We start from the raw sequence: 27,098 nt of genomic DNA on the forward strand, positions 1-27,098 counted from the left end.
ATTAGCACTCCCATTTGTATTGTTCTCCACTTGGTGAAAATAATACCTTGATAAAGGAGATTTACCTTGCTGAAACATTGCTGGTAATTAATAAACTCTGCTTCAGTGAGTGTCGGGAGCCACCTGGTTGGCAGTGCTGAACATAGCCTACAGGTATACAAATCACTTTCGCACCATTTATCTCGAGATATTTGGTGCAAAACAGAGAGCACACAAAAAAGAGTGTTTGAAACTTGTAGCAGCAGATTCAAAAAAAATTTTTGTGAAAATTTTTTTTTTACACACATGCAACTCTCATCGCACAGATGCACAAACTGATTTTGCGAATGTACAAAATTTGTGTGTAACTTCACATACTTTGATGCAGGTGTTTAAGTAGGTTTTGCACCATATTTACTGCAGCAATTGTAGCAAAAAATGTGAGCTTGTGAGTTTCTTAATCTGTGATTTGTAAAATGGGATTTGTGCAGCTGCACTGAAGGATTTGTGAATGTGTAACTGTTGTGTTGTATTTGAGGGAAAGAAAAAAAATCTCTGCAACTCTTCATCTGTGACTTCAAATTTACTGATACACATGTGTGGATAATCTCTACAAATACAAATTCCAGGTGTGCAGTTGTTTTGCACCAAATATACCTTCATACAAATACAAAACCATCAATCCAGTATGAACACAGGAAGAAAAAGCAGCAGAATGGAAAGATAAAAAACAAGATATAAATCAAGGTTACACATATATCAATTATGGTACATTTGAAAGATCTCATTGTATTTTTCCGAAAAAGAATGACACTTTTTATTATTAATAATTCTTAATGATTTGATTAAATGTTATACTTCACATAAGAATTCTACTAAAGTATATGTATTTTCTTAAGAAACCTTTGTTTGTGAAAATATAATTTTGCCATAAGGATAAAAAAGGGTTAACAGTAGGCTACATTCTAAATATTTGTTTTGGTGTCTAAAATAACAAACAACTTCCTTAATGCATAAATTATAGTTCATATTAACTTTAAAGAAACAGTAGGAACTCAAATCACTCCAGAAAAGTGATGAAACCATAGACTGTAAAAAAATAGATGAGAAATGTTTTTTAATTTCAGTTTTTATAGAAGGTGCATATATCAGATATATATATCACAATATTTAGACAAAAGTGCATTACAGGGATATAAATTGTGCAATTCTCTTATTTTATTAGGTAAGTAATATTTATTCAAAAAGTGAAATAAGCACAGAGGAACGCAGGGCAATAGACACGCGGTCTACGTCACATCACGGTGACCTGTGACGTGTCAGAAGTTTGGGCATACGTCATCAGCCTTTGTCAGGCAGTTGTAGCAGCAGCTAATCGTGCAGGAATAAACGCAAAACGATACACGATGCGATATCAGACACGGTGATTTGTATGATCGCTTATCAGTTCACGAGAAGATGTGTGATCTGCGCGCGGCGCTCGTTCACGAGGGCTGGTGAGTCATTCACGCGCACTGATGGCTAACTGTAGTAGCATGTTGTTAGCATGCTGCTCGTGCTATCTCATGTTTACATTCATTTACTCACTCACAAAATAAAAGAGGTTCATTTGCATTATATAGTTAACATTTTGCAAAACGGTGCACATTTTAAGTCATTGTAGAAATGTGTGTTTCTTTCGGTTTTGAAGTGTTTGGTTGCTGTTAGCGGTTGAATGACGAGCACACATAAACTAAGTGAAACATTTCATTGGTGTGTTGTGTTTTTTTGTTATAGTTCAGATAGTTCAAAGTTGATTATTTTAATCTGTCATGGTCAAGTAAATGTGACTCACACATCTTTCAAAACAGTTGTGAAGTTATTATAAGAGTTTTGTGTGAGGGTTATAGTTAAATAAATGAAAAGTTGAATCTATTAAATGTTCATCTGAATCTATTTGAAATGTTTGATCAAAATTGTACAAGCAACTGTCTGAGTTCATATTCATTCAGAGGCTACAGAATATTTCTTACTGTATTTCTTTAAAATTCACCTGGAACATTGCAAGACATGAACTTCAAATATCTATTATATCAAAAAATAACATAGGAAAAGTTCTGTCAGCTGGTCAGGTGTCTGGTGTGAAAGTAATATTAGTTTGAGTTGAAGGTTTTTCCTCATAAACTACAGATGGTTTGATGTTTTTTTTTTCTCAGGTATCTCACAGATGAAGGAATCGAAGAGTGTAAAAGTGCTTCAGAGAATCAGAAAGAATCACTCGCTCACATCATTCAAGCAGCATTAAATGTAAGTTTTTCTTGTGATTTCTCATTAAACAGATGTCTATGTGCTGTGACCCATTGATATCCATTAAGAGAGAGTATCTGTTTACTGTAGTTAATGATTGTGTGTGTGTGTGTGTGTGTGTGTGTGTGTGTGTGTGTGTGTGTGTGTGATAATGGACAGATGTTGTTGTAGGGCTGAATTTCATAACTGATTTTTGTTTTGATGTCTTGTTGTATGAATGTACAGTATGTGCAGTTTCATGGTGAACTTACTAATGCCTTTCTGTTGTGCTTTGTAATGGGTGTGGGCTCTACAAAAATGCACCACACCTTGATAAACAAAACAGAAATAATGCTTTATGTAATCCACAGACTGATCTGAGACCCATAGGAAAGAGTTTCCTGCCCGCAGACATCAACAGTGGTCGAATAGAAAAGGTACATTTGTGTTTTAAAAAACTGCTTTTGTTGACAGAAATGCAAAGCATTGACAGAAAGAGAAATCATTGTCACGTAGTAAATACATCTGAGTCGTGCACTTGCATGTGGGGCACACAAGATGGCGCTACTGTTAAAAAAAACCTTAATCTGTTACCCTAATCTTTACCAGGGGACATGTCATGTGGGAATGGACCGCTAACATTCTTTAATTTATATTTGGTAAATAGGCTGGCGTGCATTTGGGTGAGATCAACATTTCAAACCTTTGTATTCTACATTAATTTATCACACAACCTTATATTAAATCTAAAGATTATCTGAATGCTAGACAGTCAGAGAGCATAACTGGTGGTGTACAAGGATTTCATTCAATGTTGTTTAGTCACAAGAAAATGAAATTACACTAAGCTTGACTTAAGCTTCTTCTTTCTAGAAGAAATTAATCCTTAACAATTTATTTAGTTTTCTTATTTATAATTGTGAACATAGCAATAGAAAAAGAAAAGAAAAGAGAGTTTTAATGCAGATACCCTAAGATGTAAATGTGTCTTTGCTGTATAACTGTTTATATCTTCCTGAACGCTTTAGTTTTGGGAAATAAATACAAAAGCATGTGGACACCCACTCCTAAAAAAACATTATTTTTAGATGCCCAAACCTCTACATCCATCTTTCCTTTTGATTGGCATGTTTAGATGGCACAACATTGAAATTATTTTACATCAGAGAACTAACTTTAACTACATTATCTTGCCATTGGAAGCATAGGAAAGATTTTTTTTATAAATGATCCACTGTGAACTCTGACCCTTAAGAACCCCAGATTGAGAACCATTGTTCTAGATCACAGTGTGCTTTCACTTTATTGCAGTGTTTTTGGGATGAACCCATGTGTTTCAGCACCACGATGCCTCAGTGCACACAGTCGGGTCCATATTGATTTAATTCATTGTGTCTGGTTTGGGAGAACGTGACTGGCCTGCACAAATCCCAAAACAAATGGCTGATAATAACAGCAAGCTCCATACTTCTGGTCATATTGTGTATATCTACATAATCACTTCCTATAAAACAATATCTAATGTCTTTTATTTTGTCTCCATCACAGTTGGAGGGTCCTTGTGTTCTTCAGGTGCAGAAGATTCGTAACGCGTCGGCTCCTAAAGATCATGAAGAGTCCCAGGCGGCACCCAGAATGTTGCGTTTGCAGATGACAGACGGTCACGTTACCTGCAACGCCCTTGAGATAAAACAGATGACTAAAATCAGGTGTGTGTGACTTTATAAAGATTGAGAACTGTTGTGTTTGAAGGGTTAGGGTTTGATTTGAAACATGAAAGTTAATAAGTTGTAATTGACTAATCAAGGTGATTAGGATTATAAATACCACACAGATTTCTCCTTGGAAGGTTTTTGTCTTGCATGAATGGCTGTAGAGTTGAGTAAGAGAGAGATTTAATCATAGCATGTCTAATTGGTCTCTATTATTGTAATGAAATAATGTCTCGGCCCATCAGACACAGTCAAGTGGCTCAAGATCAGGCCAGAAGCCTTCAGTTTGATTCAACACAACTCTTAATCTAATAAAAGCTCCTGTAATGGCCTCACATCAGACTGAAGGACACTGGTGATGTAGTTTTACTCTGGTATTGACTTTAAAGTACTGCAGGATCCGTGAGGTTTGTGTCTGTAAGCTGCAGCTCTTGACTCGAGTGTTATTTCATTTACTCTTTAGATGTCAATGTCACATTAAAATGAGAAAAACAGATTAAAGATATCAAGAATGTGACACATAATGCATTTTGTTCATGCTTGATAGATAGGTTACTATAAAAGAAAAAGTATATAGCAAAAAAAGATTTAAAATTTAAAGTGCTTCTTGTAATGCAACAATAAGTCAAAGTCTTTCTGTGTGCCTGTGCAGAAGTGTCCATCATGATGTTTGGAGTGCTTTTTGTGTTGTTCATTGGTCTATGTCCTTATCTGACTTTAATATTCGGTGTGGAAGCTCACTTTAAAGGTGCATTGTGTAACTTATAGAAGAAATGCAATATAATCTACATAACTATTTTATCAGTGGTGTATAAAGACTTTGTCTCAGACGACGACATGTTTGTCCTGTGCCTAGTGACGGGAGAAACAAAGCATTTTAAAACAAACTTCCAATCAATTGAACCAATTGCTGTGAAAAATTATTTACTGTTTCAAAGGGCGCAAAACACTTAAAGTTCACTTCTTTCATTGCTAAAATCAAGGTTATTTTGTGTTTTTGTTATAGTACAATGTGTTTGCGTGGGTTATGGTTCAAAAAACACATTGTTTACCACATACTGTACATTTGTGTTGCTCCAGATATCCTGCCTTCCTTAAATGCATCGATTTTATACAAAACTCATCGATCTGAAAAGCGTCGTGTACGTGATTGGTCCGCTAATCTGTACGTTGTGATTGGCCTGAATACCTCTGACGTCAGCCGGAAATGTGACCCTCCTTACCATGTTTAAAAGATTTGGTTGCTAACAGGAGTTAATTTATAACTGAAAAGAGTCTGAAACGTGAGGAATTATGATAATGTCAGTCTTGTCTACATCACCAATCCCAGGTAGTAAACTGTTGACTACAATCCGCGTGTTTATTGTAGTCCAAGAAAAGAGATTAACATTGGAGAGGATAACTCATCGTTTACTTTAAAGTTTGAACTTAAACGTAAAAACGTGAATCGGACAATAGTTGCTTTTTAAGGGGTGAGCTGTTCGTTGCAATTCACAATCTCACCACTAGATGCTGTTAACATGTACACACAGCACCTTTAATGTGATTGAGGTTATCTCAATGATTGATATCTGTATGACATCTGTAGTGTTGGAGGAGTAAGACACTGCCGTGATACATGAGATGATGGGTTTGTTCAGTGTTTGTCTCAATCATCGGTCTTCATGTGGTGTTCTCAGGTGAATTGAGGAAATCTGAAACTCTGTAGTCGTGTAAAGCCCCTTTCTCTACTCGAATCCCAAATCACCTTTTCTGCCCTTTTCTTCGACTCCCCTTTCTTTAACCCCAGTTTGAAACCTTTGGATTGGCTGAAACCCCACCAATCCCGTCTCCATTACCGGTCTGGCCGAGCATCAGCCGTGGTCGTGGCGATCGGCCAGCGGGTACAGGTGGATTTTGTGTGGTGGTCCTGCCCCGCTCTTTGAAGAACAGACCCTCTTTTATTCCAGCGACCCCTCGTTCTCTCCATTCATCCCTGTCATTGATCTCACAGAATCAAACTATCCACTGTTCATTTCATCTCCTTCATTCACTCACACACAGAATGTGGATATAAATACTAAAATAAATAAAAAATTTTATAATCATGAAGATATGGGTATTTAAAGATGATCTGTGCCATTCTTAAAAGTGAACAGGATTTTTATTTTTATTTGGATTTAAATGAATGACGTATTGGGTAAAAAGCCTGAGCCATATCTGGAGTTAATAATACGTTTACATTAGTGTGTTTAGATTTAAAACTCATTAGATTTGTTACCATTACACCGGTCATCCACACTACTCCAGAGATTTCATAAATGAAGACTAGTTTGAAAACTCTGGGGTTGGGGTGCAGTACAGATGGATCTTGCCGGACACTTATGAAAACCAAAGACGTTAGTGCCCACATTCACTCTCTGATTGGCTGTTCTGGATCATTGCGTATCCCTCACTGATTCATCAAGCTCTTATCATGTGACCCTTACACTACTGAAAGATGACCGGAGCTGCATTTCCATTGCAGATTTGCACAAACATCTGAAAACATTTTCTAAATGTTGACAAAAGACTTTTGCAAAATAAAAGATGATATGTGATTGAACAGTTTTTCCTCTTGTGGTAAGTCGTTCCAAACATCACGTCGACTGATGCTGGTAGGTTTACTAATATCACATCCACCGCACTAGGCATTATTTTTTAAACTGAAGGAGATGTAAGAGTTTTATCCAAACATTATTGCCAAGGAAAGCCACTTATACTTAGGAGCGGCAATGTATGAGATGTTTCCTGGAGGTAGTAGTAGATTATTTTAAATCAAAAGAGATGTAGGAGTGCTATCTAAACATTATTGTGAGCAGACACATATTGAGGTGTTTCTGGGAGATTTTAGTTCAGATCTTACTTACATCAGGGGACATAAAATTAGGAATAAATCATTGCAGTTTTGTGAAATACATCTTTTCTGAATTACCTGAGAAACCACCTCATGCGAGGGTAAAAACTTTTTTGTGATATATGGGAGTTTTTGTGAAATTGACGTGTTTCCATTGGCCGTATTTTCGCAGTGACAATTTAAACGATTTAAAGGGTAATGGAAACAGAGTTTCATCTGAGTTTCAGCGCTCCTTTTAAGCACATGATGTTTTTATTCATGACACAAACACCCAACACGAGTACTTAAGTACTACTAATAATTTTTTCAACACACTGTATAACAAGACCGCATGTTGTCTTAAAATAAAAATGCTGTAATAATGTAAACAGGACTGTAGGGGTGTAGCCTCTCTATAGACGGTTTCATGGGACACACGCGTCGGCCCACAGTTCACTTCCGGTCTGTGCTTGTTTAGGGGTCTGGTTAGTGAATAAACTGACCTCTGGTACAAACACCTTGTGGAAAATAAAAATGTTTGTATTTCCTAAAGACGAGGGGAGATGGTGAGCATTGATCACTGCTGTGTGGATCTGGCAACCAGGCAAGAATTTAAGGATCTATAGTTAACATTGTATAGATTAATATAACACAGTAACATTAACTCAGTGTAATGATTGATACGCTTTAGCTATGATGAACTAAGGTGATTTACTGGTTATTTGTTTTGCTCTAGAAAGACTCTTTTGTTATTGATTAAAGTAAAGTTTTGTTACAGCTGAATTAGTCTGTACAACTGAACAGGGACTGAGAACAGAAGTCTGGACAATAAACACCCACAACACCCCATCATTGTTCTGATGAGTTTCACACGGACAAACACTAGACTTTATTTTCTGAGACCATGTAAGCTTACAGTTTCTTTTCTTTTAGTTGTACTGGTGTTGAAGAAATGAGACTCTTAATCTTTAAATGAAAGCTGAATGGAGTCTGAGAGCAGAAAGTGTAGAGATCAGTAATAAGAGCTCTGGGGCTTTGACACCTTTGCTTTTTTAGGAGTTTCATGTTGGTGATTTTATCCTCATAAGCTTGTAAAATGTTTTTGTCATGTTCTGGTGCCATAAATCCTGCAGACGTTTATAATGTAAGAGTCCGAGCATCAGCGCCCGAGGTTGGGTTTATTGGGCAGTGCGTGAGAATCTGATGGATTTTTAGCTGGAATAACTTTAATTTCATCAAAGAGAGAGAGAGACCTGTTTCAGAAAATAAAATCACATTTTGGAGAATTCACTGTTTCACAGGGCTTTTCCTGGGGATATTACAGTGTTTGTGAGGAAAATAGAGCTCTCTCTCTCTCTCTCTCAATTTCTTCTCTTTAATCTTTAATTAAAGTCATACAGTCAGTTTTTAATCCCAACTTACAGCAAATGCCTCAGACTTTCTGAAGTTTAGGTAAAATACATCCACAGAAAATAACCAGATTGACAGCCAGGAAATAAGAATTATGCTAAATTGCTGAATTTTAAAGTCTCTTGCCATTTCTGGAAAAGGCAACAAGGGCACCATATCAGCAAAATGTGGTCAAATTTGTGTGTATATATATATATATATTGAGAAATCTGTCAACAGATGCTAATTTGGTCATTTATTTTGCCTTAAATTGGAAAAACTAGATTGTGCTTTAAGAGGTCTAACAAATGTTTTCTCACTGCTGTAAAGTCAAATAAACATCTGTGAAGTATAATTATAGATAGAGTAATAATGATATGCATTACATTGTAATATTTGTTGTGCTGAAGTATTTGTCTCTTCTGATATAAACACATCTGTTGTTCATCAGATTTCTGCTCTTATTTCAGTCTGAACACTCCACCTGGAACCAAAGTGAAACTTCTGGGAAGTGTGGAGGTTAAGAATGGAATCCTGTTATTGGATGATTATAAGATCTCTGTTCTTGGTGGTGAAGTGGATCACATGATTGAGAAATGGGAGTTCCAGAGGGTGAGGAGTCTTTTATATCATCTGTCTTAAAGTGATACTCCTGCCAAATATCAAAATGACCTCATGATGTTCAGGGATCAGAGAACAAATTCTGACTTAAAACCCAAAATGAACCCAAGGGGTTAATAAAGGTCTTTTGTGGGTATTCAATGCAAATTTATATATACATAAAACTTTATAAACTATAATAACTAAGCTTCCAGTCACGCAATCTTGGACTCACAAGAGAGTTTTAGCATAATGAGCATTGGTTGTCATAGGTTCCAAGATGAGTCCAAGATTGTTAACGAGAGCTAGCTTATAAAGTTTAATATCTAGATAATTTTTCTTATACAATTGCATCAATGACCCACAGAAGACCTTTATTAACCCATTGGAGTCATGTGGATTACTTCTGTAAAGGATGAATATCAATATCAGAAGTTGTTCCCTGATCCCTGTTTTCTATCATTATAAAGCTTGAAAGAGGAAGGACATTTACTAAAATAACATGTGGACATGTGTATCTCAGATTGCTTGAGGGTCAGTAAATCATGGGGTCATTTTGATATTTGCCTGCAGAATGGCTTTTATCACCTATAATATGATCAGTATAGATTTTAATAGCCATAAACATCTGATCCTTACTTTGTTTGATGTATTATAAAGACTTACTCTCATATTTAAAACACAACTCTTCCAGTCCCTTTACTGACAGTGAAATGTTTGATGTGTAAATGTATGATGTCAAATGTACAAAGACTTTAAAGAATGATTTATTGCTGCTCATCCCACAAGCAAACAGGTTATCTGATCATTATCGAGACTAAAATCCTAAAGATGTAATGGTCAGAGAATGATCATTTAATAATGATTTTAATTTGATTCAAGACATCTTGACAAATATTATAAGTGTAGTCCAGAGAGAAATAAAGTGATGATGTGTGTGTGTGTGTGTTATACAGGAACAGAAGTCTCATTTATTTTCTTCATCTGTTATATTTGATCAGTAAGACATGACAGATGCATAAACAGATGATTTATGTTCAGATAGTTTCAGGACAACTTTATTCATTCTTCTGATGTTAGATCTTAGTCTTGAAGGATTTTAATGAGATGTTTCACTGTTTCATTGATAAAGAGCCTCGCCAAACACAGCCGAAGAAACATCGCAGCTGAAGGTGGACCGCCTCCCTTTGTTCCCTTTGGACAGGTAAGAGTCTATGTGTGTCTCTGTGTTAAGTTTAGTTGTGTTTACCCCTACTGAGAGGAATCTGAATTGATATGATTTAAACTGAAAATTATTTTTTATTAAACAGTGACAAGAACAATTAATATCAGAATATACTATTCTTCTGCCGAGCAGTGTAATTCATTACACAAGTTACTGTGTGTTTGTTTGTTTGTTTGTTGATTTTTTTAAATATTATAATGCCCAGAAAGGACGAATTTCATACACGTTTTTAAACTGTCAAGGATATTTACACAAAAAGCCATTGGCTTATTTCCTTTGTGGTCCTTGATATTTAACAAAAGATGAATAAACAAATCATAACTAGGGTGCAATCAACATCCAATCCAGCCACTCATCTATACACTAAACACTTAAAAGCCTTTTTTAAATCTAGGTAACTTGACCCATTAACTCTTTCCCCGCTATTGATGAGTTTTCTTATCAATTACAAGAGAAAACGCTTCCCTGCCAATGACGAGTTTTTACAGTAAACCATATTTCCGCTATTATCCACTGGGTGACGCTCTTATTCAACTTATAAAACACTGAAGCATCCACTGATCCAAAAACAGTAAAAACTCTCTGTATGTTTTGATCATCGCTCTGAATCTGATCTCTAACAAAAGTCCTTTACAAAAATGCAATTATTTTAGCTTTTTGCTCAAAATTTAATATTTTTGAAGAAACCAACCCATATTTGAGAGGTGATAAAAGAGAACAAATGAAGATAGAATGAAACAGTTTTTGTTTGTTGAAAGCAGATGTATAAGTGTGTTTATAAAATTAAAGAAGAACTTTTTCTGGAAGGCATTAAACTTTTGTAAAAATCATAAAAAATGCTGCCGCTGGCTGGAAACTTTTTTTTTTTTTAAACGCGGTCGGGGAAATAGTAAATTTAATATTCAATTGATGTGTTTGTATCAGATGTTTCTATGTTTTAGGTGAGATTTTAGATCAACTCTGGTTTGTCATTTTCACCTAATTGCTATGTGCTATGAAATGATTCTCATTGGTTTATGTATTGTGATGTAATTTCCTTTCAGAAGTGCGTTCATAAGGAGCAGGTGGACAGTAAAGCTCTAGACCAGCGGAAAACCCTTCAGACCACCAACACTATCAAAAACGCCGACGACAACGACGAGTTTGCCAAACAGAGAACGGCCGCCATTGCAGAGGTGGCGAAAAGTAAAGAGGTGATCTGTCATTATCTGAGTTATGTGGACAACATGATGAATTTAGTGTAAAGATGATCTGAAAGATCGGCCCACCCACACTGCCAGATGTAAACAAGAAAATGACAAGATCTAATCTGATTGGCTGACTTCACACAATTACAGGAACATGGATGCACAAGTTTTTCCATTATTCAGCGATTTATGAGAATCATCTGAAGTGAGAAATAACAACCTTTACTCATACATATACAACACTTGACTGAGGCTTCATGCATGCATAAACTCATGTTAATCCTTCATGTTGTTTTCCATTACCTCCTATAAACTACGACCTCTTGATAATGAAATATTGATGAATTAAAGCCATGTATATATCATTGAATTGAACTGCATCCATTCTTAGGCCTTCAGTGAACTTAATATTCTCCAATATTTCATTACAAAGTGTTTGATTTAATATTCTGCCGACAGCAGTTTTCTGCATTCAATAGATTTGAAGTGAATACAATAAAACTCTAAATGCTGAGGTGATCGTAACACAAAGCACTGAAGTACTTTGATCTAGAGGTTTGATTATAGCAATGTTGATTGAATTGGTTTTATGTTTTAACTGATGGTTTCTGGACAGACTCGGACGTTTGGCGGTGGAGGTAACGCAGGTGGAAATCTCACCAATCCAGGTTCCACCTATAAGAACCGAGACCCTTATCAGAGAAAACGAGATGAGAAAGAAAAGCCGTGGACGGAGAACAAACCAGAAGGAGTTTACAGAGATTTGGTATGAAGCAGACATCATTATGATGAACATTGGTGTCATGTTTTTTGTTTCGAAATGAAATATTAATGCAATGTGATGCTGGGAGAAGATGCAGATGAAGTGAACACACACAAAAGTCTGATAATTTACTCACTCACTTTGTTCAGTCAAGAAGAAATAAAGTTTTTTGGGGAAAACTAAGCATAATTTTTCTCCATATAGACGACTTTAATGGACCTCAACAGTTTACAGTTCCAACACTGCAAAAAATGACTTTCTTGCGTTCTTAAATCAAGATGTATTTTCTTGATAAGCAAAATAATTGTTTCAGTTACACCAATAAGAGGTAGATAAAATGAAGCATGCGGACATACCATCTTACAGTTTGTGTTATATAACACACAGAGTCAGAGTCCATCTAGAAATGAGTCAAGTCCAGACCTGAAGTCTATGAAACACATTTAGGACGAGCCCCAGACGTCACTGAAGAAGAAATCTGTCCTCATAGCAGCTAAACTTGATTTTTATTTGATATCAGCAGATCTCTGGTTTTAAACTGAAGAGTTCACCAAACACATTTATGTGTGATGTTGAGTTTTGTATCTTTATATTTGTGTGTTAAGATGGAGGTGTATTAGCTAATAGCTTGATTTTCTGTATAAATCTGATTTAATGGATATTGGCGTCTGATAGTCTCTGTGTATAAAAGGAGATGAGCAGTAATAAACACACATCAAGTCTCTGTGTTGATGCATAAAGAACTGAAGTTGGGTTTTATTCTGAGAAAAACTCTGCTGTGGGCTTTCTTGTACCCGTCAGACACGGTGAATACAAGATGAGTGACGTTTATAATAATAATCTGCTGTTCTCACAGTTCTTTATCTGCTTTGTTTGTTTATGACGCATGTCTTTAATTCTGGAGGATTTCAAGTAGATTTTGATTTTATGAGATTGATGTGAACAGTACTGGAGTGTGCTGGGGAAGTCTCTTCTTTTATCTTTACAGGATGGATTTAAATGCACTTATGGTTTATGTCGCTGTTATCTTGTTTTTGTGAAGGTTGATGAACGCTCTCTGAGAGACATCATGGAGATGGGTTTTAACCGAGAAGCAGCTCGACAGGCTCTGCTGGATAACAATAATAACTTAGAGGCAGCACTTAACTTTCTGCTTACCAGAACTAACCAACCCAAACCAGTCCAGACAGATCAGAGCCGTCCGCCAGCCCGAGGTGAAACGCTCAAACAATACACTGCCAAACTCTTTATTTGTTTACTCACGGGTACAAACATGCTTTGTTTAGATCAGTACACACATTAACATGTTGTTGTAGAGATGATGTTTGCGTTGCTCTTGAAGTGAATGTGTTTTAATTTGATGACAGGAAAGGGACGTGGGCGCTCACGTCAGGGTGAAGATGAGGAGGCTGGAGGAAGACCGTCAGCTCCCAGCACGCTCTTCGACTTCCTGGAGTCAAAAATGGGAACGTTCTCTATTGATGGTAATGAGATTTCTTCTGTTTATTTACACTAATCGAATAACACTGCAGCTTAGGACATTGTTTGGTTTTTGTATTCAAGTATTTCATTATTTTATTCAGAGAGAAACACTGGATTACAAACACGGTTTTTAAACTATGTGTCTGTCGTATCAGACTTTTCATGGTGTAGCTGATGTATTGATGGGTTTAAATTGATCAAAAAGCGTCTGATACATCGGTGCATCTCTAGGTAAAAGAGGAAAAGGAGTTTTTTCTGTAAAGCTACAACAATGCATTAGTGAAATAAATTGGATCAAATCTATCTAATAAAATGATTGAAATTGGTTACAAATTCTTACAATAACTGAAAATTGGTTGATGAAAAGTGGTTTAGTGTTTCTCACATCACTCCAGTATCATTCAAAATCATTCCTGGATTCACTGGAAAATATGAAAACTGATTATCCAGCAATAAAATATGAATTCTCAAGGCAAAGAATTTTTCCTTCTTCTTTTGCTGTACCTGGACACTCAGGAATTGAATGGGATCAATGTCTAAATAATATTGTGCATGAAATAAATCCTGATATTGGGATAAAGTGTTGGGAACAAGTCATTTATACAAGATGCAGATTAGGACTGTTAAAAATCACACATCAATTTTTACTCCAAATCCTCCAAAATGTTCATCAAACAAAAACGCTTGGGTTACTCACGTAACCCCGGTTCCCTGAAATAACGGGAACGAAGCATTGCGTCAGTTAGCTGACGCTATGGGGGAAACTCCTGTTTACTCCGTGACTGAAGCCTATTGGTTAACGTCTGTACAAAGTACAGACCAATGACGTTTGAACCCGCGCGCGGGAGGAACGCGTCCTTATATAAGCGCGGTTCAATCGTCAGGAGCTCATATTATTCGACTGAAGCGCGCAGCCGAATAACACTCGCTGCGTAGACGTTTGTAGCACGGCAAGAGACGCAATGCTTCGTTCCCGTTATTTCAGGGAACCGGGGTTACGTGAGTAACCTAAGCGTTCCCTTTCAATACGGTTCACTTCGCATTGCGTCAGTTAGCTGACGCTATGGGGGAACGTAATCCCATCACGCCGTGCATACACAACGTACTGAAGTGCCTTACCGGAGAGACACTGCGTGTGGCCCTATACCCGGCATATTCACAGCTTTAAAAGCAAATGTGTAAGCACCATATAAATTGTTGACGCGCACACGGTGGGGTTTTAAACGCACCGGGGGCACATAACATAGCACAAGACGGCGAGGTACCGAGCGCGCCGCGGCTGTGCGAGATAAGTAAATTCAGAGTCACGTTGGTGAGCTCGCTGAGCGCACCGTGGTGTACACATAAAACGCATGAGCGTGCATGATTGAGCCGAGAGAACCTGCGCTCGTAGGGCAGGGACGTCTAAGCTGTACAATCTGACAACGTAGACGGCGAAGACCAGCCGGCCGCGTAGCAGATATCAAATATAGATATAGATACCCCTGTAGACCAAGTTCATGAAGAAGCCAAACTCGCACAGAGTGGGCTCTATATAGGACATAGCTCATAGAGGGGCGTGAGCCAGTGCGATGGTTTCAACGATCCATCTAAATAACCACTGTTAGCAACAGACATACGTAGTGAGTGATCTGCGAAGCTCACGAACGGCCGATCTGACTATAATATGCGGCAGAACGGTTCGTAGCGTGGGATTATACAGATACCACAATAGTGTGAACCCAGGTGCACCCTCGAGCGCATCGGGATGCATATAGGTAGTATTATAGTGCACAGATCGGTGAGCTTTCCAAGCGCGCCATAAATGTGTATTGACTATAAATTGCACGGGCACAGGTGAACACTTGAATACATCGTGAATGCATATCAGAGTGTTATAATGCACAGGCCGGCAAGATTCTCGAGCGCGCCGTCATGTGTTCTGATAATAAATTGTGCGCACACGGGTGAACTCTTCAGTGCACCGTGAATGCGTATAGATAAATCAGTGCACAGAACGCGCCGTGAATGTGTACAGATATGATTGATGAACGTAACGGTGGGCACCCAACGCACCGTGAACGTACACAGATGAACAACAATGTATGTGTCACAAAGCATAACACAGCTGTGTATACAGGTGAGCTTTCCCAAGCGCATCTTATTGTATACCAAAATGTTATAGCGTGTACATGTGAGCTTCTCTAAGCGCACGGTGGACGCATATAATTAAAAACCATATTGTGCATACAGGTGAGCTAATGGGCGCACCTTTAATGCAACAAACCTCAGTAGTGCGCGAAGCAGGGATGTCGAAGCTGTAAACTGACAACGTGGACGGCGGGGACCAGCCGGCCGTGTCACAATTGTCAAATGAGAAACCTCTACCATGCCCATGCTCTAAGACAAGTGAGCATAATTGTCACGGGAGGTGATAACGTCAACGATCCATAAATAGCCTGTATTGACAGGTGCTCTAGTGAGTGATCTGTGACGCAGATGAACAGCTGATCGTCTGATGTACGTCAGACGTATCTGTCATCCAGGACCTTGGACAGTTCCAGAGCGCTGTGCCTCGGGCACCGTCCGCATCTGAGAAATGACAGGCTTATGAATAAAGTGAATGGCCAGCCGTAAAAGCATGGTTCGCTGTTACCGCCGCCGTCCGCATCTGAGAGATGACAGGCTTGTGAATTAAATGAATGGTCGGTCGTAAAAGCGTGGTTCGCTGTTATCACGGCCACATAGATATAGGTAGGGGAGAGAGCCGCCGTGCCTCTGTAGTGAGGAGAAAAGTGTTCCACCCACGATTCGCGGGGGGTATTGACTTTCAAATGTCACTAGACAGAATGGATCAGACTTTGCATAAGGACGCCTCGTGAAAGGGGTCCTAGCAGCTTGTGTCAATGTGTCATAAGGCACGTAATGTAGGTCGTGTCCCACGGATGCCATCTCCGCACGCCCATCGTAATGGGTTAATATTGGTAGTTTAAGCATGAGATGCGTATCACTCTGATTGAACATAGCTTATAAAGCGATGCAATGAGTTTATAAAGGAGATGACTCGTCAGCTTGTTCAGGGGGCGAGATCTCAGTCTGGTTCGGTAAATAATGAAACCACCGTAGATTGCCCGACCGCATTATCACAATAACACGGTCGAGAGTGCTGCAGTGCTAAATCATCCTCTTAATGTACCGTATTCACAGTACAAGGTGATTTATATGAGACAAACGGCGTTCCACGCGCCGAAGGCTGATTGCCGTCGTAAAGCGTGTTCAACCCACAGCAAATGCTGGGCTAGCTCGTAATGACAGCACTTCATGCAGCAGTGTGTAACTTAAGCAAGCTTCCCGGCCGTCAGCTCGGGGCGGGACCTTTGCTTAGTCAAACTGAAGTGGACTTATGAACAGAATGCCACGATATTCAGCTTTCTGAGGCTCGTTAGAGGGGTACGTGCGCCCGTCTTAAACGAGATGCCGCGCGCGTCTGACTGTGCGCGCGCTTTAAGCTTTGAAACTTATTGTGGCGGGTAGCAAGCTCACTTGAGGTTGATATTACCCTTAATATCTCCGAGTATTGGAGCGGAGGTGTGAGCGTCTTCGGATCCGCTAATATAAATCAGCTATATGGCCGAAAAACGTCATAAACCGCTTGGCTGTAAGCCTTTGAGTGGCCGTCCGGAGAGGGCGCGATTCAAACGCTTGGAGCCATGCAAAAGTCTGAGGCTGTCCTTTCTCTAGGAAGAGAGAATAACAGTCGTAAGACCGTGCTCGTTTGCGCCATCAGCATCGTAGCGGAGAAACCGAGGTGGGCTGCGAGCGAATTTGGCAGAAAGGTGTTAGAGACACCGTACAGTCGTGGGGTGTCAATACACAGTATATGGCCAAACCGGGGTTTTTTCGGCTAGCGTCGATAGAATTATGGACAGCGGGCCGTGTGTGCGTATTACTGATTGCTTGTCAGTAAGGCGATAAAGTGTTTAGAGACACCGTACAACCGTGGGTGTCAATACACAGTATAGTAAGCACGGAAATTACTCTTTTTAGAGGAATCAAATACCGTTCGCCACTATAGTGAGGTCGCATAGCCGACAGTATTACACAGTATGTTTGGATAAACAGCACACAGAAAACATTTCAGGGCAGTCCAGCCGAGGCGCGACATAACCCCTTTTTCCCAGACAGTTTCGTTCTCTGTTGATGCAGCTGTGCTGCGGAGACCAGAGCTCAGCCGTTCAGGTGCACAAGCCTCAGTAGTGACGGTGACCGAACGGCTCACGGAGCAGGGTAGTATGTCTAGGTGGTTAATGTCAGACTGAACCCATCGCAGAGAGGAAGTCTGCCGTGAGGCCCGCGGTTTTGCCGTTTATTAAAAGGGCAGAAAAACCGGGTATATATATAAGAATGTACCAATATTCAGCGCACTGATATAGGACGGGACTGAATAAAGGGAGGTATTCGGGCCTCAGTATATTATAAACAAATTCGTTCTGCCTCTGATTCCGTCTAAACCAGAGAGAAATTACCAGGCAGACGAAAAATGAGCTATCTGAAGTGAGATCGGCTCAGGCCAGTAAAGCTCTATAATAAGTGTTTTAGCGCTCCAATAGAGGCGTGTCCGCCTTATCGAGCAGACGAATGAGATCGTGCCGCTCCAGGAGGGGAGGGGCATGAAGCTCTCTTATAATGAGTGTTCTTGGTGCTCCAATAGCGGCGAATCGGCCCTATCAAGCAGACGAATGAGATCGCGCCGCTCCAGGAGGGGAGGGGCATGAAGCTCTGTAATCGTTGAACACTGGACAGCTGCATTTAGAGGCAGCGAGCCGTAATACCGTGTGCTAGCTAAGCCGTTAAGAGACCTCACCACTGTGGGGAAAGGAGCGAGGGACTCCGCGAGCGTGGAGCACGAGTGGCTGTGCTATGACAGAGACAGGGGCAGACCGCCCGTGTTTGCTTGTCGTATGCATCTATCCAGGTCTACGGTTCCCCGCTTGTTCATCTCAACAAGAGAGGAACGGCAGAGGGGAGCAGCAACACAGACAGAACAGCCATGCGTCGTGACGGTATCACCCGATGCACTCGGGGGATTAATATATGTGCCAGAGATCTCGCCACTGAATGTGAGAGGAGCGAAGGGACTCTGTAAGCATGAACGGTTGCGGTGTGACAGAACACAGGGGGGGGTTAGTCCGTGTGTGCTTGTCTATGCATCCATCTAGTCTCATGGCTCGCCGTGTGTTCATCCCGGCGAGAGAGGAACAGCAGGGGGAGCACGAAACATGGATAAGACAACCAAAGCATAAGCGCGGTCCCGGCGTGGGAGGTGCCAGACCGGTAACGCGCTCGGAGGAAATTCATAGCAGAGAGGCTCACCGAGCCGCTGTGCTGGACGCTATTACAACAGCGCCTGCTCTTTTAGCTTAAAGCTTTATTAAAAGTATTGATCTTACCGGGCGGCCGCAGGGGAGACCTCGTCAGGCGTGTGTCCGCTGCACAGGGCTCGTACCACGGCAAGCGAAGGCTATCTTCGGTTCTCGGCCGGAAAGCGGCAGGGGAAGACGCTAGACCTGGACTCTGCTATCTTCGGTTTTCAGCCGGAAAACGGCAGGGGAAGACGCTAGGCCTGGACTCCGCTGCAGGGCTTTTGTCAACGGCGAGGTAAGGCTTCTTCTTTTTCTTCGGAGCAGCGAGAGGTTCGCGCTGAAGGAGAAATAATATGAGCTCCTGACGATTGAACCGCGCTTATATAAGGACGCGTTCCTCCCGCGCGCGGGTTCAAACGTCATTGGTCTGTACTTTGTACAGACGTTAACCAATAGGCTTCAGTCACGGAGTAAACAGGAGTTTCCCCCATAGCGTCAGCTAACTGACGCAATGCGAAGTGAACCGTATTGAAAGGGAACTTCATTTACACAACACTTTGGTCCAAGAAAATTTCTGTAAAATTGAGACCGAGAGTCTTCTGTGTGAACACAAACACGTCATGTAAATGTTCTGGGATCAGTCCTTTAAAGAGGATCTACAGTAACATTCACTGAAAGCATTATGTGTGAACAAGAGACAGATACAACACTGCAAGGGGCGTGACGTAGTGAGAATGTGTGTCATTGACACAATGAAGTTATGGTTCAGCTCTTTAAATACGTCATGTGTCTTTACAGGATCTTTACCGGATGTGTGTGAATGCACGCACAGATTCCCGAAAATCATTGGCAGTTTGAATGAACCAAAAATCAAACAAATCCCGGACACTTTTTCTGTAATCTCTCTGTGATAAGTACTAGACTGTATGACCTCTGTCCCTGTGAGAAACCTTTTTTAATCTGTTGATACTTTATGAAAAAGACATCCACACACAGAGTAGTGAAGCACAACACACACAAAACATTACTACACAAATAACTGCACATTTATTTTCAATCAGAGATGACGACAGAGAGGTCAAGAGTTACAGACTGCAGCTTTAAATAAGATTGAGGTCATTATTACAAAATAATTGTATTAACTAGTATTATAAACTATTATAAACTTTTATTAACTAGTATTATAAACAGTTGTGTTGTTTTCAGTACAATCTCACAGCTCTGAGATCTATCAGTGTTTATAATCTCTTCTTATCTTAAACTCTCTGTGGGCTGTTCAACAGATGGCCGATCCCAAATCAAGACACTTCAGCTTTAGATAAATCTCTCTCTCTCTGTGTCTCTCTCTCTCTGTGTCTCTCTCTTTCTCAGACATTATGGCTTTAGGAAAACCCCCACAGGGTTAATAAGTGTAGAGCGTGTTTGATCAGATATATTAGTATGCTGTAATGACTCCACTGTCACATCAAACTCTTGTTATACAACATAAATCTGTCTGTTGAACAGGATTTTACCCATCAAACGGTTGTGTGCTTAAACTACAGCATATATAAATATTAATATCTCATGATTATAATGGGGGTGATTTAAAATCACATTATCATGAATACTGCAGTGACTTTAATGCATTTTTTATTTGGTAGTTAAGATTTCACAATCCAGTCATGTGTCCCATCTGAGAGCATCAAGACACAAAGATTTTAATAGTGACTCTTATTCACAACTCATTCATTTCTAGCAGTACTTAGAAAGTGTGGCACGTAACATTTATCATGTGTTTAAATGCATCTTGTTAAATAAACATTAACTACATTTCAACTATGATTTCTGCTGCAGACACTTTAAAATCATTCAAATATTCCTCCTTGTGTTCATTGAGTATAACAGATATTGTGTCTTGATGCCCTGCATTAAACATTTCAAATATATTTGACCACAATTGCTGTTTGGTTGAAATGATGACCCTTTTTGTTATTAACCCTTTAGAGTCAAAGAACCATTCCTCACAACAAGATCACCAAACTAAGATGAGCTTCCTCAACACTGACCAAACATTCAGAGACGGCCCTCATCCAAGACAACAACAACAACAACACCCTCCACGAAATGATGGAAGATCACAGAGAAACGACAGACCGCCACGTTTCCTGAGGGATGGAGACTTTCCAAAACCCAACCCAACGCCCTCCTCCGCTCTCTCAGGGCAACAGAAATGGAGAGATGGTGAGAGAACCGTTAGAGGATTGCTTGAGATGTCGTGATGATAAAAGCTCACATGTAAACTCATCTTTCTCTGCAGGGAGGTCCAGGGATCAGCAGGGTCCTTCTGGAAACTTCCATCAGGGGTCGAGGGAACATGCCGGGTCTAAAGGATTCCAGCAGGAGTCTCACGGTGGCGGATGGAAAGAGCAGGATGGGCCGGGAAGATCCGATCCTTCGGCGTTTAGGAAGAACCAAGCGAACGGTCCGTCTGCACCCAAGTCATTAAATCCCGCTGCTCCGGATCCTAAAGGTAGATACGAGACCAACAACAGAAAGAAAGGCAGACCAGAAAGGCCCAATTCAAGCTACATGGATCGTACCCAAGACGCACCAGGCGGCACGACCACGAGAAAAGACTGTACAGACGATCAGCTGGTGAAAGGAGGCGGAGTTTCAAACCTTCAACTTCCTAACGGTGATTGTGAACACAGACGGAGTGGTCCAATCAAACCCCAGTCCACAGGCTCGTCTCAGAAACAGAGTCACACGCAGAAAAGATCAGGACCAATCAAAGGTCCAGCAGCGCATGGAGTCGACACACAGAATCATGGCAACTGGAAACCTGGTGACCAGTGTCTAGCGCTTTACTGGGAAGATAATAAGGTCGGTAATAACTCTTATTCCATTACTATATGACCTGAATACAATCATTAAATGAATTCATCATGAGCGTTTCACTCTTTACATCTACAGGACGTTTTTCAGTTGTATAATGAATCATGTGTTATTATATCTCAGTCTCTTTATTAGAACACAACCAGACATTTATATGCAGTATTCAAAAAACAGACAAAAATGAGCTTTTGATGTTTGAAGCTCTTTACTGTATGTGTAAATGACTTTATTGGGATTATAATATTATGTGAATGTCTACAGATGTGAACTAGACCTCAAGATAAACACTTTACATCATTCAAACCCTTCAGAAACCAAAATCAAACATTGATGATCTGATCTAAAGAAAAAACACTATGAAAAAGGTTTTAGTGCCAAAATCACCACGATTATTAATATTATCATGGTTTTGTGAACAATTTCTAGAAATGTAAAAAAGTACTGATGCAAACCAAATTTAAAATTGATTTTATGTGTAAGTGTTTTGTTCACATAAACATCAAATAAATAACATGGACATTTATCTTACAACCCCAAATATGCCATGATTAATGTTAATCTAGTTACGATAAAACACAAGTGAGTAAATCAGATTTTCATATAAACAGAACAAATCAGCAAGTCAACGTATGTACAGATGAACTTTATGACCCAGGATTGACGCTGCTTTGATTGATCTGTCTAAAGAAATATGAAATAAACGTGTGTCAGGACAACTAGTTTTCATTAAATGTCATCATTTTTAGGATTTAAATTCAGTCAGTGAAGCACATTCATCACAAACACATGAGAGCAGACGTGAATGAATGTTTTTGATTATATTGGTTGATGATGGACAGGAGTTTGAGAGCCGTAACACTGGCACAGTTAACTTCTTACACTCTGAGGCTATTTTGGGGATTTTTGCCTGGATTTGGCCTACCCAATTTCAAAAGCTTCCCATACCCACATGCAGAGGTGCACATACAAAAGTTTGGTATCATTTTACAGGAAACCCTTTGAAATTACATAAAACACTGTTAAAAGTGCTAAACATGGTTGTATGTGTTGTCAGTTCTCTAATAAGCACAAAAATAAATAGGCGCTTTTTGATGTTTTTTTTCTAAAGTCTGTATTTAAAAGTGTATAACTCTGGCCCTGAGTGGTAACGAAACCTCCAGACAGTTTTGTTTGATTCCAGCAATTGCCAGCTTACAGAGGAAAAAGGAATTTTTTCTCTATCATAATAAATGCAAAAGTTATTTTCTCCAACTGATGGGAGGACTAATACGCTTTTGGTATACAATTTCTGCCTAAAAACATTTGAAGTGCCCCCATAACCACATACAGTGGAATAAATGCAATATCTTTATATCATTTTGCAAAAATCCCTTTGAAGTTACATAAAAAGCTGTTGTTTGTGACAAATAGTGTTATTTATGTGGTTTTACATATGCTAAAACACCAAATTTTCTTTTTTTATGTTGTAAATACTATCTTTGATAGTGTATAACTCTGGTTCTGGGTGCTCTAGCAGACTGCAGACAGTTCTGGTTGTTACCAGCAGCAGACAGTAAACACCCAAAAAAAGAATGAACTCTTTAGCATGTTGCATTCAAAAGTTATTCTCATTTTACTGAAGTGTGCGAAAATACATTTTTCATATAAATATTAATTTTTTGTTTTCCACATATAATAAATAGCAAGGGATTAATTATGCAAACAACCAAAGAAAATGCTGTGAATGGACTCATTTTTTAGAGTAGGACCTAAGATAAAAGATGGTGTATCATTTGTGGCTATATGTGCTATCTGAGGCAGTCCACACTCAAGTTTCCCATATGTTTACAAAAGACAATTTTTTACCTCATTATTCATTCGATGATTGTTAGATAGGTGATGATAATAGGACAAAAATAACGCTGCAGACTTATTCCTGAGACTGAGAGCTTTCATTTGATATAAGACTTGCCCATGTTTGTCATACTTGAAAAACATGAAATATATGAATATTAAAAGATATTAAAAAATATCGGGGGGGTGATGGTGTAAATTAATTGTAAATAACTTTCTTACAGTAAAAGATATGTCAAAGTGATGCACATCTGCAGAAAGTAGAGACTCTAAGCTTTCAAACAGTATCTCATATGTGGTACTGGGTCCATGACAGACCATTACAAATTACAGGAATATTTTATATTAAGTCAAAATAAGATAATTCTGGACCCGGTACAGGGTCCACAGAGTTAAATGTAATTAAAAAATAAAGTGGTAATACTGACCGTTGAACATTTTTATCACTGTTAACCATTAAAGCGGTAATCGTTACATCTCTAATCTAATCTTTACATGCTCTTCAGATCAACATTATTATTCTTCTTCTTATAGTTTGTGTATTTTCTTTGTGTTTTCTGTAGTTTTACCGTGCGAGGATCGATGCGGTTCATCCCTCGGGCTCGACGGCTGTGGTTGTGTTCAGTGATTATGGGAACTGTGAAGAGGTTCTGCTTCAAAACATCAAACCTCTGAATGTGGACGTATGGGTGAGGAGCAAAACCTCTCGTTCAAATCTTAACTGAGTGAGGAACTAAACATTAACATGACTTCATTCAAACGCTAGCTTGAAATCGATTTAGTCATCTTCATTACAGATACAGCTAACTGTGCTGAGGTGATATTGAAGAGATTTCAGCAGGATTTTTAATATAATGGTGGGGTGTTGGGGATTTATGGTCACAAATGTGTGGTGTCATTAATCTGCTGCTAGACATTAAACAATAATGCAGCCCTTCAGGTTTTGTCTCTCTGAGCTTTTATTTTTGTGTAATAGCATTAATGATATAAATGAAACTGTGTGTGTGTTTGTGTCTCTGTGACTTCTTGTGACTGATGAACTACACTTGTATTTACTGTATTAGTAACATCCTGGTAACTGCTCTGCAGGAAGATGAAGAGGTTTATTATGAGAATTCTCTAGAATTTCGTCGAGGAGGAGACGGACAACCTCGCCGATCTCGACCGACACAACAGTACTACCAACCGCCACGAGCGAGGGACTGACACGCAAACACAAACACAAACACATACACAGCTTCTCCATAGCTAGACACTCAATTAGTTTCAGCAAATTAACACACTTAACATGTTAGTTTAACTCGATTCAGGGTTAAGGACTAGATGAGTTCTCTTTAGTATCTTTAGCATTGAGATGTTTTCTCCTCCTGCAGTCTTGTCTGATCATCGACAGGAAAGCCGTGGAGATATGACAAAAATACATTCAATACAAACACTTCACAATAAACCTCAGTTTATTACCATTACTAAGTTAACGTCAACTAGCAATGAACAATATTCCTATGGCATTAATCTTAGTTAATGTTCATTTAACCAATGCATTTATTAAATCAAAAGTTGTATGGGTTAACATGACTTAAACTTACATGAATGAACAATGAATAATGAATCTTATAAAAGATGAATAAATGCTCTAGGTGTTTGTTGTTTATTGTTAGTGAATGCATTAACTAATGTTTATAACTGAGACTTTATTGTAAAGTGTTACCAACGTTCTTCTCCACGATAAAGTTCATTCTCTACCCAGACTCTTATTACTGTAATGACTCATTCACATCATTGAATAAAAATAAAAATGTTTAATTTGTAAGGTTTATGGTTGTTTTGCCCATCTGCTAATTTAAATGAAAATTCTGGCCTTATTTTAACACTATTACAGTAATGAGAATCTTAGATGAATCACTATTAAGAATGAGAATGACAAAAAACATCTGAGAAGAATGAACGCTGATGTGTTTTATTGTCCAGAGAATAACACAATGCAGGATTACAAATCAACAGATTACTCGCATACAAAAGAAAAGATTTTAGGTACATGTTTATGCAAGATGAATTGTTTTTTATTTGAGGTGAAATCTGATCTGTGAGATTCACCCAACAGGCATGAAGTAGAAATGAGGCGATGTTTATGATTTCACGCCTTGTTTAATATCTGTGAGATGTTTGTGTTGAAAATTATTGAGAAGTATGATAATCTGATCTCTGGTTAAAGAGATGAAAGGTCATATGACAAAAGTGTCTGATCTCTGTCTCTGTAAGGGCTGAATCCATCAAACCTGGACTCTTGTGTTAATGCCAATGGCTGCTGTATACAGTGAATATTTGTAAAGGATTGAATTATTAAAGCGCTAATCCTTTTGTTCAAAGTTTTGATGCCTCACGCCTTTTACTTTCCTTTTTATTCTTTCAAGTTCAGTGTTTCATTTCTGGACCAAAATGAATTGCAAAAAAAAAAATGGACACCAAACGGCTTTCCTAAACATTTGCTCCATCTTTCATTGGTTGAGTGAACAGATAGTCCCACCCACACTCAATCTATTGGCATATTAAATTGTTTTAAAGCAGTTTTACATAAATAAAAGCAGGAGAAAAGACAGAAACATCGGGGGACAACATAAGAGGAGAGTACAGAGACTAAAATTAAACCATACACTCTAAAAAATGCTGGGTTGTTTTTAACCCAGAGCTGGGTCACTATTGGACAGAACACACTGCCGGGTTATTTTAACCCAACTGCTGGGTTGTTTCAACACGGATGATTGACAATAACCCAGCAATTGGGTTAAAACAACCCAGCAGTTGGGTCATTTTAACCCGGCAGTGTGTTCTGTCCAATAGTGACCCAGCCCTGGGTTAAAAACAACCCAGCATTTTTTAGAGTGTACTAGTGAGTGTAGTAATAATGTAACGTATAGAAGAGAGTTCAAGTTAAGCCAATGTCAGCTGACTCCCTAGGGCAGGAGTGACCAACCCTGTTCCTGGAGATTTCCCCTCCTGCATATTTTAGTTCAACACACCTGACTCTAATGTTTAGGAAGCCCTGAAATGCTTGATCGCCAGGTTCAGGTGTGTTTTTATTGGGGTTGGAGCTGAACTCTGCAGTAGAGTGGATCATCAGGAACAGGGTTGGTCACTGCCCTAGGGGTTGAAAAAAAATCCTAGGAGAAAAACCTACCAGATTTATTTATGCTTTTAATGTTTATACTGTAGTTTGTTGACAAACCTTGTCATTGCAATTACATAAAGGAAAAGAAAGCACTACACACAAAGAAAAAAAAAGTAGAAATGTGACCACAATATCTTTAGGGAAAACTGTACATGCAGTGCTTTGGGCTTGCCAGTGAAAGTCTAATAGACATCTAACCATAGCCCAAGAATAGACAATGCGTATACTTTTAGAACATGTAAAAGAAACGAAAGCAAACACCTTGAACATCTGTTGACTTTGCTTACATGTAGGAATATCATACATCTTCAAGATATTTTGGCAAAAATGGCATGTAACCAAATTCAAGGTTATTTAGGGTAAAAGTGGGTTACTCATAGCCGGACTATATTGGGTCTTAGTTAGCCATCATTTCAACGTCTTG

At 39.1% G+C, this 27,098-nt stretch overlaps 1 protein-coding gene across 1 annotated transcript; it reads left to right on the forward strand.

Annotated features, from left to right (window-relative positions):
- The first annotated feature begins 1,281 nt into the window (after positions 1-1,281).
- On the forward strand, positions 1,282-25,877 carry tdrd3 (tudor domain containing 3). The gene is made up of 14 exons (XM_065259296.2): positions 1,282-1,475; positions 2,175-2,265; positions 2,616-2,681; positions 3,793-3,953; positions 8,670-8,811; positions 9,932-10,003; positions 11,068-11,217; positions 11,828-11,977; positions 13,017-13,188; positions 13,342-13,458; positions 20,785-21,021; positions 21,098-21,663; positions 24,072-24,197; positions 24,598-25,877. The coding sequence occupies exons 1-14, from the start codon at positions 1,438-1,440 to the stop codon at positions 24,712-24,714; spliced, it is 2,205 nt and encodes a 734-aa protein (XP_065115368.1). The 5' UTR covers positions 1,282-1,437; the 3' UTR covers positions 24,715-25,877.
- Positions 25,878-27,098: the final 1,221 nt, after the last annotated feature.

Source organism: Paramisgurnus dabryanus, chromosome 14, assembly GCF_030506205.2.
Source record: "Paramisgurnus dabryanus chromosome 14, PD_genome_1.1, whole genome shotgun sequence".
NCBI classification, from domain to species: Eukaryota; Metazoa; Chordata; class Actinopteri; order Cypriniformes; family Cobitidae; genus Paramisgurnus; species Paramisgurnus dabryanus.

Bases quoted from the DNA above. Each gene is read 5' to 3' on its own strand.
- tdrd3 (XM_065259296.2), top strand. From the start codon at position 1,438: ATGTGTGATCTGCGCGCGGCGCTCGTTCACGAGGGCTG. The intron at 1,476-2,174 runs GTGAGTCATTCA...TTTTTTTCTCAG, and splicing joins GCGCTCGTTCACGAGGGCTG to GTATCTCACAGATGAAGGAA. The intron at 24,198-24,597 runs GTGAGGAGCAAA...ACTGCTCTGCAG, and splicing joins CTCTGAATGTGGACGTATGG to GAAGATGAAGAGGTTTATTA.